Source organism: Haliotis asinina, chromosome 13 (assembly GCF_037392515.1).
Source record: "Haliotis asinina isolate JCU_RB_2024 chromosome 13, JCU_Hal_asi_v2, whole genome shotgun sequence".
Lineage (NCBI taxonomy): Eukaryota > Metazoa > Mollusca > Gastropoda > Lepetellida > Haliotidae > Haliotis > Haliotis asinina.
Genome location: NC_090292.1, coordinates 2,796,035 through 2,809,361, shown reverse-complemented (window position 1 = coordinate 2,809,361; position 13,327 = coordinate 2,796,035). Strand labels below are relative to the sequence as shown.

Here is a 13,327-nt window from a genome sequence, read left to right as displayed (position 1 = left end):
ATTGCTAAAAGAATGAAGTTCTCTTCGTATCCTCAGCACAGTGTCGGCCCATAAGGTTTCACATACAGTTAAAACTGCATGCAATACAGAAACAAATACACCCTTGTTGTAACCCGTGTTAGATGGTTTAAACCTACACGTTATTTGTCAGCATTCACTCATTGGTCAGTTAATGAATTGAGAACACGTATAGTTGGTGGTAACAATATTTCTTGTATCTGGAGTAAATATTCATCACTATAAACATCGATCAACCGATAACACACTGATTGATTGATTACTTTGATATTGCAAAGCGGGTTTGTCGAAAGGTATTTATGCATGTAGATTTACTGTACTAATCTATACTGAATACACTCTGACTTAAAGAGCTTGTGTAAAAACAACATCCGTCTTTCGAAGTATTAGCCGCCAATATATTGGCTGCTCATTACTGGCTAATTTATTACTTTTGTTAAAAAATGACGGACATTATGCAATTCGTCGCCAGGTGTGCTATCTTTGGTGACCAAATGAGACTAAACACCAGTTAGAAATACCTGAAACGATACAATAACGTTTTCGTATATTAGACTTTAAAAAGACACATCACTTGGAAAATCTGCAGATTAATGGCATGACGCTCGTTTTTGTTGATACTGATGGATACATTCCTCGAACGAGATAATAGCCTGACATAATTCCTATAACTTTAATCTGTTTTAATTTGAATGTTTGCAGTTTGTTTTTAATCATTTGTCGTAGGATTCATTCAGTTATCGTGGTGAAGTGTAATGATACAGACAACATACACTAGAGCGTGTGTGCGAATTATGATTCACATTAGCAAACTATAAAATGTCTAGATATTACATTCCTGTTATACATTCGCTGTACGTAAGAATGATAATAAACTAATTCAGATTGTAAGACCAAATGTAGAGACGTGCATTGACTAGTGTTCACATACAGTTAAGCGGACCTTCACCATGTGAATGCAGCAAGACATCTATGGCTCAGTCACTTCGACCCCCACCTCGGTCCATGGAAGAAGTTATGATACCAGTTGTGCTATAAATTTTATGGCGAAAACGGCACCAAATAAAATTTTGATAATGAACATTGATATGTATTTAAAGTGCAAAAATGTACCCATTACATATCATTCATCGCAGGGTATCGCCACTGTGTTGCATGCGATAAGACTGTCAGAAAGAAACACCATGCTATATCTTGTGACGATTGCAAATTCTGGACTCACTGTGTTTGTAGCAGCGGCCTGTCCGTTTCACGGTACCGTGAGATTTGCCAAAATGAAGAGGATTTCCCTTTCATGTTTGTTCGATGTCGCAGGAATTCCTTTGAAAACATTATGTACAGTGTAAAATGTCATGTAAGTTTGGAATCAGCTGCCGAGCCACACACCCTGGAAGAGTGAGAGAGTGAGTTTAGTTTTACGCCGCACTCAGCAATACTCCAGCTATGTGGCGGGGGTCTGTAAATAATCGAGTCTGGACCTGGCAATCCAATGACCAACAACATGAGCATCGATCTACACTAATGGGAACCGATGACATGTGCCAACCAAATCAGCGAACCTGACCACCCGATCCTGTTAGTCGCCTCTCACAAGCATAGTCGCCTTTTATAGCAAGCATGGGTTGCCGAGGGCCTATTCTAGCCCGGACCATCACGGGTTCATACCTCGGGAGAAGACATAGCTGGGGAAGATGGCCAAGAATTAAACCCTGAACGATCCATGATGGTCAACACCCTTCTCAACTCCCCTACGGCTGATATTCCGGACAACTTGTTCACAGTCGTGGTTCGCAGAAACGAGAGAAGAAGCTTGTCGATTCACATTGATTCACAAATGTTATTCGTGTAAGTACAGATGACAATTATTCCTAAATATATAACTTTAATATATAAATAAATTTAATATATAATGAGCAGTTTATGATTCATAAATACATAATATATAATAATGCTTGTTACAGAAATATACAACCTGACAGTCTGGCGCTGCAGTGTGCGAAACAACACGACCATGTGTCCTGCCTCAGATATGCAGTGTAGGGCTTCATTTGGAGAGGGCAAACACCGCCACTGCCATCGATAACTTCCCATTTTTGTCAGTCGGTTGTGCAATAGACCATGCAGGATTTGTATCTCACTGCCCGGTCTGGGACAACTGTTGGGACCAATTAATTAGGTCCCATTAATAAGGTGGTCACTATGGTCATTTGCAAAACAGCTTTCATCCTAAGTTTAATAAAAGTCTGATTTTTTATGTTCAATTTGAAAGGTAAAATTATGAGGATTTCACTTCGTTTGATTTACTTTTTTGTTTCACGTCAAATTCATCGGTCCGTTTTCACTGCAAACAGACTACAAATTCTGGAAGTGTTTACGAGATTAGCACCTGTTGTGATAGGTTCATTTGGTTATACAAATAAGGCACATGCACACATTTCCATGTCAACGCATCACAACCCTTTCATAATCCAAGACAACGCTTCCAACATAAAGTGATTCTGTCACGGTAGGACGGCGTGACGCCACTTAAAATAACATTACATGTTAAACAGCACCAGGAAGCCTGGCACGACATTTTTATTACGTTTCATTCTGTTTGTCTCAAAGGTTATCCAACAGTTATTAATACAATTCCGTGTTACCAATTTTTAGCTTTTCAAAAGAAATGGTACATTATTTACAAAAAGTTAACATTTCCCGTGTTATATTTACACACATGAAGTAAAAAGATCCTGCGCGTGACATATATATTTTATTGTTTAAAGTGTCAGAGACAACGTGGCAGTAAAATCGTGCTGACACTTTATACGCACATGGAATGGGTGGAAACTAAAGCTTGTTAAAATCACAACCCATCCTGCTTGCTGCATCTTTTGCTTTGCTGAGGCCAAGGGCAGAGATCAGGTAACCATGTGGCCGACAATGATCTGGATCGCATTCCTGGGTAAGTCCTTGCTTTGTCGACTACTTGTCACAGCGTGGCCAGACAGAGCACAATGCCCTTAATGGACTGGATGTCAGTTGTGCAAATAATTTCATCAGTGTATCAGCAGTGGCAGTCATGAGTGAGTGAAGGAGAGAGGTAGTACTCCAGCTTAATGACTGAAACTGCTGGTCTTCAACCGATCCGATAGCTCCACCAGGAACAAGGTCCTCCTTCAGCACACCATGCGTCTCCGTGACATACAGACGGAACCATTCAGTGTGTCTTTTCTTCTGCTTGACAGTAACGTTTTCTGGGACAGGCCAGTGGACGGAAGGTCCGTGAAATGCCGGGCAGTATTGCAAAACGTTGTCCAAGACGTGAAGGTCACCTTGATGCTCAGCCTTAGACTTTGTACAAGGGCGTAACCCAGTGAAATATCGTGCTCGCTGGCAGATGTAGGTCGTGGTGTTCCTGCCTGTAATGAATCAGTGTTCTAAGGATGATGACTACACGTTCAGATATACCTCACTTATACACCAAAATAGTGTTTGTAAAATATTAGTTAAAGCCATTCTTTATCGCCGGGCATATTTTAATGTTCGTTTGATTATTAAAAATCTAACATGAGTCAAACTTGTCACATGGTCGATAAAAATCCCAATCTCTTATTCATCATACATATCAACATGATGACATTCATCCCAAAGATGGCATACATCCAGTCTCTCAAATAACTTTAACGTAATGGACGCGCACCCCAAATGCCTGTTCGCCCCTGTCTCGCACGTACTATCTATTTTTAAAACTAAGGTCAAACACAATGTGGCCGATATAACTCACTCAGTCACTCACTAAAACTAAGGTGAAATGTACATTCTGTGATTTGTAACGATGCTTCCAGTTGACCGTTCTGATATAATGTTCTCTGTATACAGTGGCTGTCACCGTCGCCCGTATTGATGGACGTAAGTATTGGCCTACATATCCAATAAACGATTGTAAAAATAATGTAGTAAATTTTATTTTGTGCAGGGATGGGATTTGTTTGAACCTCTTCATACATTCAAGATAATATTCTTGAAAGATTTGCTTCAGAGTTTCTAAAGTGGAAAGGACTGATTGGAGAAGCAAAGTCAAACGTCAGTGTCTCATTGCTTCAAACAAAGGTCTTAATTAGAAAATATGCCGTCCGTGTTACATAACGATGTACAAATTATGCTCATATAAATTTTAATATTGTTTCCGACCGCCGATCTCTCTTATAAAGGTGACAAGGACAGACTGAAGTTGATATACAGTCGCCTAGTGTTGTCATGTTGTCCGTACTTTCACTTTCAGTGCACATCGTAAAGAGAAGCACCGCGGTGAGTCCGAAATTATACCGCATGTCCCGGATAAAACATCTTGATGTTTCTCTGTGTCCCGTGTCTTTGATTCCAGGTTTGGGAACGCTTAGGTGTACGACGGGTTATCAAAAGGTTGTCACGTGACCGGAAACAAATGACATGCGCATGTCAAAATTACGTTATTTTTCAATATCATAGTTATTTTTATCATGTGTTATGTATTTTTTCACACATCGGAAGTATTTTAGGCTCAAAATGTTCTGATAGCCCCTCGTACTATCAGAATGTCTTAACTAGCTACGATGACAGAGAAAGGTTGGTAGTAAAAGGAAAATATTTGGATAAAAATGTTTGTACAGTGTGATGAGTTAATGGGAATCAGGTTTATTTGTTCATATAGAGATGTACGTTTATCAGTATAACCTGTTTTCATGTGTGCTATTTGTTTATTCATTTGTATATTTGTTGACAAGGGAGATGGAGCAAATGAAGTGAACGCTGAGAAGGTCTCGTCGCCATCATCATCAGCAGCAGCAACAGAGAGTGCAGGGAAAGATGCAGCTACACCTGCGAACAGCGGGGTCTCGTCCTCCTCGGCTGTGTCCGTGGACTCTACTAATTCCACAATCTCCAGCATGGTTCCGTCACGGAGCACATCGATGACCGTCATGTCCTCTTCTGGTACAGCGACCACAAGTAACTCATCTTCTCCCACAGCTGCAGTAGTTGGTACAGCTGCAGCAGGGACTGTTGCCTCACCCCCAGTTAGTTCGTCACCAGCTGGAAATATTAGTGCTTCTTCTGCAACGGGCATAACAAATGTCACGTCTTCGGCAACAACTGGTGCGTCATCCAATGTCACAGCAAGTTCTGCCACAGTCCCGAACATTGGTAGCCAACAGTCTGCGTCTGTCAACGCCCTCACAGTTTCCTCGAATACTTCTGCAACCACGAATGCAGCTTCGGCAACATCAACAGCTGGGTCGTCAGTCAGTGCAACTGGATCATCAGGTATGCTATCACAGATAACACCTATGATTCTGCAAACGTTGAACCATAACTCATGAGAGTAATAATAACATTGTTCAAGGCTTTTTGTCAGTCTGTCTAGCCCAAATGAACATTCTCCAGGCTCTGCACATTTAGAACCAACTCGTACAAATACTTTCACATGCCTGGAGGGAGCGAGGTCTGTGTTTATATTACACCAAAATACGTTAAGAGGCGGTGATCGCTATCACCAGGTTTACCAAAGAAAACTTCCCCAAAGTGCAGAAAAACGGAATTTAAATAGTCCACATTAACATAATAACTAAAATGAAATGATTGACAGCAGTGACTTCAACATAATGCCATTTCCATGCAGGAGATTCACCGTTGTTCGGAAATTTGAAAGAAGCGTGGATGGCAGTAGAGTTCAAAGTTCGTTGATGCAGAAATGTTGCAGTTTCATAGTCTTTCTTACTTACTAGCTGTTTTTTTTTACCTTTTCAATAGCAAGGTAATGTGTTAATGTTGCTAAGGTCCAATCCAATCCACGCACGTGAGGGCAATTTAAATCCTATTTCAGGTGGTCCCTATAACGACTTGAACTCACCAGTCAAGGGGAGTCTATATTTGTCCTCTAAGAATTTCATGTTAACTTTTTTTTTATTTTCTAATCATTCCCCTTTTGTCTCTACGCAAGCAGTCTCAATACATAACCCTTTATCCACACCAGACTCCAACGCTACTGCCTCAGCTGTTGTTCTAACTCGTCCATCATCTGCTTCTGGAATAAATGTTAGTTCTCCAAACACCTCAGTGGCGTCTACCAGTACTGGTTCATCATCCACGACCGTGAACAACACTAGCTCCACAACAATTGGTGCTGAATCAGCATCAGCAACAAGTGCCAACACGTCATCAGTTGCAGGAATAAACTCCATCACGTCATCAATTGCAGGAACAAAGTCCATGACGTCATCAGTTGCAGAATCAAACTCCATCACGTCATCAGCATCAGGAACAAGCTCCATCACGTCATCACCTACAGGAACGGTTGTTGGCACAACATCAACAGGAACAAACGCTGTTAATACGTCATCAGCATCAGGAACAAACTCCATCACATCATGGTCATCAGTTACAGGAACAGTTGCAAGCACGATGTCAACAGTAACAAACACTGTCAAAACGTCTTCAGCATTGGGAACAAACTCCATTACATCATCAGGAACAGGTGCTAACACAGCATCAACAGGAACAAACACTGTCAATATGCCATCAGCAACAGGAACAATCACTGACGCAGTATCTGCAAAGGGAACAGGCACTGTCACAGTGTCAGCGGCAGGGACAAGTACGAACACGTCATCGGCTACTGGAACAACCGCTGGCGCCGTACTGGCAACAGGAACAAGTGTGAGAATATCTTCAACAGGAACAACAGCCGCCGGCACGGCAGTAGGAACAACTGCAAACGCGTCGTTCGGTACTGGAACAGGTTCGAGCAAGCCATCAGTTACCGGAACAGGTTCGAGCACACAATTGATTACTGGAACAGGTTCGAGCAAGCCATTGGTTAACGGAACAGGTTCGAGCACACCATTGGCTACTGGAACAGGTTTGAGCACGCTTTTGGCTTCTGGAACAGGTTCGAGCACGCCATTGGCTACTGGAATAAGTCCGAGCACGCCAGTGGCTACGGGAATAGGTCCGAGCACCCCACTGGTTACTGGAACAGGTTCAAGCACACCATTGGCTACTGGAACAGCTTCGAGCACACCATTGGCTACTGGAACAGGTTCGAGCACGCCATTGACTACTGGAATAGGTCCGAGCACGCCACTGGCTACTGGAACAGCTTCGAGCACACTACTGGCTACTGGAACAAGCATCGGCACTGCACCAACAACAGGAACAAATGCGAAGACGGATTCAGGAATAGGTTCTAGCACAACAACAGGTACAAGCACCGGCACGACGTCAGCAGCATCAGCAACAGGTACAAGCACCGGCACGACGTCAGCAGCATCAGCACGTGCGACTGCGTTGTCGGCTATTCGAACAAACGCTAGCACACCAACATCAACAGGAACAACAGGAGTCGGCATGGCGTCAGCAGCAGGAACAAGTGCGAACACGTCATCGGATGCAGGAACAAGTAGCAACATCAGTGATAGTACGTCACCTACCAGTGACACCTCAGAAGCGAACAAAGGTAACAAGACCTGCCTCTTATCCTAAGCAAAATATGTGGAAATGCTGAATACTTGTGGGAACCCTGTGATAAAATGTTGTTTTCGATTTTTGATATCATGTAGGGGTTAAAAGTTTCTCTACCCCTTATGTCTAAACAGTCGCAATCTTTGATCGTTTTACGATATATCTTCGAGCGTCAATTTACGAGCACGTTGTTGGTCAGATTCGGTCAGTGATCAAATGTTTGAGGGGTATTTATATCCTAACACAACAACGTATGGTATGGATTTACAATTTGTGCATCCTTTACAACACAAGGTGTCTAGGCTACCTCTTGCCCAAAGTGAATGACAGTATGATTTACAAACAAAATATAGTGCGTACAGGAGGGCAGCGAGACGAAAATGAAGATCGAGATGTACAGCAATTAAGGGATTACATGAAATGTTTCGATTAAGGTGTACAGAGTTCAAACAGATTAAATGTTATGTTATGACCATTCACGTGATACAAATTAGCCTAGAAACGTCATGTTGTAAATTATACACAAGTTGCAAGTTCATACTATAAGTTGTGGGTAAGTGATATATACTTCTCGATACATTGCAGTGGATACAAAGGGAGTTGGGAAGACGTCGGTGACCGAAGCAACAAACAAACAGGTGGACATAACCATCCCGGAAACTCAGTACGTTTAAACATATTTACGGTTCAATACTGCCAGTCTTTACAAAGTATGTTTGATTTTGTGCTGCAGAGGGAGGTCAGTGTCTTGAAACCAAAGTAAATGGGACTTGCCTTAAAATATGCATTGGAACAAATAAAACGTTTTATTAACTAACATGTTTCATATATACATGTTTTATATATATGCACATGCATACGCGCACATGCACGTACACGCCCCATAAACTCACGCTTGCACAAATTAACACACTCTCACACACAACATTTACACATACGTAGACACACACAGACACAGAAACATAAAACACACTGTCACATAAACGAGACCCGTGATGGTCCGGGGTAGAATAGGCCTTCAGGAACCCATGCCGGCCATAAAAGGCGACTGTCCTTGTCGTAAGAGGCGACTAACGGAATCGGGTGGTCAGACTCACTGACATGGTTGACACATGTTATCGGTTCCCAGTAGCGCAGATCGATGCTCATGTTGTTAGTCACTGCATTGTCTGGTCCAGACTCTGGAATATTGCGGCTTGAATGAGGCGTAAAGCTAAATTCAGTGAAGGCCATAAACGAACAATCACTCACACACACACACGCAAGCACGTGCGCGCATGACGGAGAGCACACGGTAAGCAGACATTTAGAAAAAAACATACATCTGTGTATTTTGTACGGTGGGATACGGAATATTTCTGAATATAATAAGAGGCTGTTCAACCCTTCCAGGAACACACAGCTGTCGTTGGAGCAAATAAAACAATTAGTTAAAGTTTACAAACTTCGCCCAAGCAACTACGGCCGCTTCCTGGAGGCCCTCCAATGGCAGTCGTCGAAGACGGTCAGGACCATGGACACGTGAGTGAGTGAGTGAGTGAGTGAGTGGTAGGTGTGTGGGAGAGTGAGTGAGTGGGTTGGAGGGTGGGTGAGCGAAGGGAGTGAATGGGTGGGTGAGTGAATGATTGAGTTTCGGTTGGTTTGCGTTGAGTGAGTCAGTGGATGGGTTAGTGAGTGAGTGAGGGAGTGAGGAAATGGATGGATGTGATACTTAAGAAAACTTCAGGCAGAAAATTGGATAGAACAGTGGTATGTGAAACAAGTCCTAGACCACATTGATGCGTGGAAACCAAAGGGTACAATTGAGATTCGAACGAAGGATTGTAAATGGGACGACTGTAGGCGTCGGACTCATGGTCGACTGCCAGAACAATGGCGTCGAGAAAATAATTCTACAGAAATAGTATCATGGTCGAAGTTTGGCGTGAGTGTGATTATTTACAATGGGAAACGTATATATTATAACACTGTTTAATGTTCAGACGCCGGAGAGTCATCACATCAGTTGCAGCGACGTACCAGGTGGTACTCAACGGAGGAGACTGTGTACCCTGGAACAGCTTCCCATTCGACCGTACCCTCACCTGGCAGGGGGGACGCGCGACGGTAAGTACAAGCCTCCGACCCTCATCTGGCAGTGGGGACTCTCCACAGTGAGTATAAGCCTCCCATTACAGCTTCGGGGGTAAGAGCAGCTCTTACAGTTCTTACTGGATTGATTGGAGTATGGTGATTGGAGGATGGGCAAAATCAGAGCACGCCTCCCACCTGGCACAAGGTAGGCGTGGTCAGACCAAACATGGAAAGTTGACACCATGTCGAGAACAGCACACACGCTCTCGTCTGGCAAGTTGTTCTGGGAGAAGTGTTTGGGTGGAGGAGAAAGAGAAAGCAAAAAAACTGGTTACATAATCAGTGATTGCAGAGTGTTGCTTGGGAGAACCTGTTGTAAGGAGATGTTACTTATAAAATTGAGTTTAAATTTACGCCGCCCTTAGGAATATCCCGGAGGAGAAAACCAGAAATGAGCTTCAAGCAGACCAGGACTGACCTGCACGAAGCGTCCTTAGCGCTAGAATGATTGCAACTTCCATTCTTCACCACAGGCGGAAGATAGTCGTAGCGCTATTGCTTTAAGCTGGTGGGTCCAGGTCTTTGACTTCCATCCATGAGAGATTCCACACTTTTTATTTTGCTTCTTGATACCATCCATCCGGGGCTAATGACAAATATACATAGCCACCATATTGTTGACACTACTGTCAACACAGATATGTGTAGGTCAGTCTACGTAATCACCCTCCTCTGTTTCTATCTACAGATCCATTTCTTCAACCCTGATGGTCGTTATGCCGAGCTCTGTCTAGGCAACCCACTGACAGAAGCCGACACATCATGTCGGTTTCAGGTCGTCATCCCAAATGACATAATCACCGCTATAGACACTCCAGGATTCGTGGTGTACAACCGGATCATGCATATTCAACACCGTGAGTATTGTCTACAATGTTTCCAGCGTAATACGAATGAGAAGTGTAGATTTATAGACACGCCCCCACTCGCCCTCAGGGGTGATTGACGGATCAGTATTATCGATATCGGTATTGACCAGTCACTGACGGACTGCTATGGAATAACTCTCACGTCCACACACGTCCTCATCATGTCATTTGGCTATCGATATAGATCATCGAGATTGATAATCGTTCACTAAATATCGATTGATTATCGATAATTATCGGTGCGGTACCTTTGAGCAAAACTGGAAGGAAAACCCTGAAAGTTAATACATGTTACATCACTGGACAGTGGCGACATGTTTATGCACTGGAAGGAAAACCCTGAAAGTTAATACATGTTACATCACTGGACAGTGGCGACATGTTTATGCACGGATTCCCAACAAAACAGCCCCTGAACATACTTCACTAGCAGCCCGCAAATAGAGACCTACCGGTGTTGTCTGAGTAAAGCTCTGTTTTATTTTATCACAAAAGTGTATGAATGCTAGCATGCAAGACTATATTTTCATATCGACACTCATTTATAATATTTCCTGCTTCCGATATTTCCGATTACAGATAGGTACTCATGTACGTAATCTAGCAGAGTAATGTGCTACTAACTCGACTACAGCTAACTGTTGTTCACTTGCCTTCCAGAGGGAGATGTTCACACTATTGACAATATGTTATCAAGGGGACCCGAGTTCCTGAAGCGCCAGGCAACCATCCAGGAGTTCGCCTCCTGTTACAACTAAACCCCGAGGTACACAACTAGCCTGCTGGTAGTGCCTGTACAACCAGTCAACAGTAATAACACTGTCACTGTTGAGTCATTGTTCTACGTCTTTTTGTAACACACATCTACAACACTTATTGCCCTGAGGGTCAATAATGTAAACATTTTACCACTGACCTTTCTTCAGTCTGCTGAGTGTGCTGTAATTATACATATATTTGTATTTGTATAAATGGCCTTTTTCCAAAGGGCAAGTTTGTAATAATCACACATGTGACCTTTTACTCGAAGGTCAAGGTTGTGACAATCACATCTGTGACCTTTCCGAGAGTCAAGGTTGTGACAATCATGACCTCTTTTCCAGGAAGTTCAAGGTTATAACAGTCATGCATATGACCTCCACTGCAGAAGGTTACAGCTGCAGCAAACATGACCTTCATTCCGGAATCAAGTCTGTACCAATAACACATATGACCTCCGTGTCAAAGGGTCAAGGTTATTATGTCTGAGGTCATTATAGTAATGGTCATTATAGTAATGGCCTCTTTTCCCCCTCAGATCAAGGTTGTGACAATAAACAAAACGGTCTGTTTCCCGAGGGTCCTGGTTGTATCAGTTTCCGGAGGTTCAACTTTGTGTTATTAACATATGCAATCTCCTATCTGGAAAGTCGGGATTATATATTTAATATACAGAACCTCTTTTAGAGAGGGTTAAGGTTGTAACAACTAAGTCTATGACATACCCACACATACGGGTCAATAGTGCTTCATGTTCCATGCATCAAGTTGTTTATAAAGAGATAATTTATACATAAACCGTTAGTGTGTTGTTTGTGTACATGTCAGTGAATGACTAAGAGACAGGTGCGCGTTAGATCATGTCAAGTTTACCTAATACTGGAACAGTTTTTGAGTATTTCTGTTCACGTCTGTCTCGGTCAGTATTGTTAAGGCCGTTGTTATGGGCATAGTCTAAATCCACTGGGGTAGTGGTTTGAATAGAACTGACAACCGAGCGATGAACTCTTCTAACATGTTCTGTATTGTCTTGCGTTGTTTGATGCAAACCATATTCTGAAACACAAATATAGATGTTTTGAGTTACATCATCCAACAATGCAACTTTCAGCCCTAACTGATGCGTACGTAAACATAAATCAATCACTGCCATAATCACAATCCCTATATTAATTCTTTACACAATGATCTAGATTTATACTCTTCAACTCTACAAATATTTGAACTCTTTACTCTGGACATAAACATAATTAATCTGCTTTAAGGTGACCTTAAACAAGATAAAAAAAAATTAAGCTCAATACAATCATGTAGGCAAGACGATTCGACTTCATTACCAGGGGTGGTAGGTAATTTCAATAAACTGACAAGATAATATCACACTTCTGAGCAAAGTACTGTAATAGTTCTATACACTAGAGAAATACAGTGAAAAGGCTTCCGTAACTGAGGATACAGACATGAATAACATGAGACAACAGTTACGAAACATTAACCAATGACATTACAATTTGGACTCCTCCAGACTTGACAAGGCACCTACATTTATACAAATTTCAGCAAATTAACTGAATTCTCACAAACATGGTCATTTTAACACTATTCGGAAACATGCCAATATTGTAAATACCTGAGGGTTTCATTTCATGGCAGATATGTTTGGCAATAGGCTCAATAACAACAGGGTCGACAAACCTTTGAACCACCATGCGGTCGAAACATGGGAGCATTCCGTAACCGGAAGTTCCGTCTAAACAATAGTGCAACAGGGAGTGGCTCATTATTTCATTATGCGATACGAGCAAAATGACGACACCGATGCATTCAATCCAGGTAGGGTGACACCAAAATCACCACTTCTGTGGACCAGACAATCAAGTGACTGATAGTGAGAGCAGCGGCCCTGGCCTATGATGCCATGCAGTCAACCAAGACATCGGGTGTTACCCTGACCACCCAATCAACAAATCCAACTCCTACGGCCAACATTGGTTATTGTGTGTTGTATTGTGGGATTACACCATGACACTGACGAGAAAGGTGTGCTGATATGTTTGTGTATTGCCTTA

The 13,327-nt window shown here is 42.4% G+C and overlaps 1 protein-coding gene across 2 annotated transcripts; it reads left to right on the top strand.

The window, feature by feature from the left end:
* The first annotated feature begins 2,858 nt into the window (after positions 1-2,858).
* LOC137260364 (putative per-hexamer repeat protein 5) lies at positions 2,859-12,056 on the top strand. 2 transcript variants are annotated; one of them, XM_067798038.1, is made up of 11 exons: positions 2,859-2,962; positions 3,880-3,909; positions 4,283-4,308; positions 4,764-5,301; positions 6,011-7,407; positions 7,438-7,492; positions 8,083-8,161; positions 8,890-9,018; positions 9,480-9,603; positions 10,319-10,487; positions 11,160-12,056. In XM_067798038.1, exons 1-11 carry the CDS (start codon positions 2,929-2,931, stop codon positions 11,255-11,257), a joined length of 2,679 nt encoding a protein of 892 aa, XP_067654139.1. In that variant the 5' UTR covers positions 2,859-2,928; the 3' UTR covers positions 11,258-12,056. The 2 variants fall into 2 exon arrangements, with proteins under 2 accessions (XP_067654139.1, XP_067654138.1); XM_067798037.1 differs by having other exon boundaries at positions 6,011-7,492.
* The last annotated feature ends 1,271 nt before the right edge of the window (positions 12,057-13,327 follow it).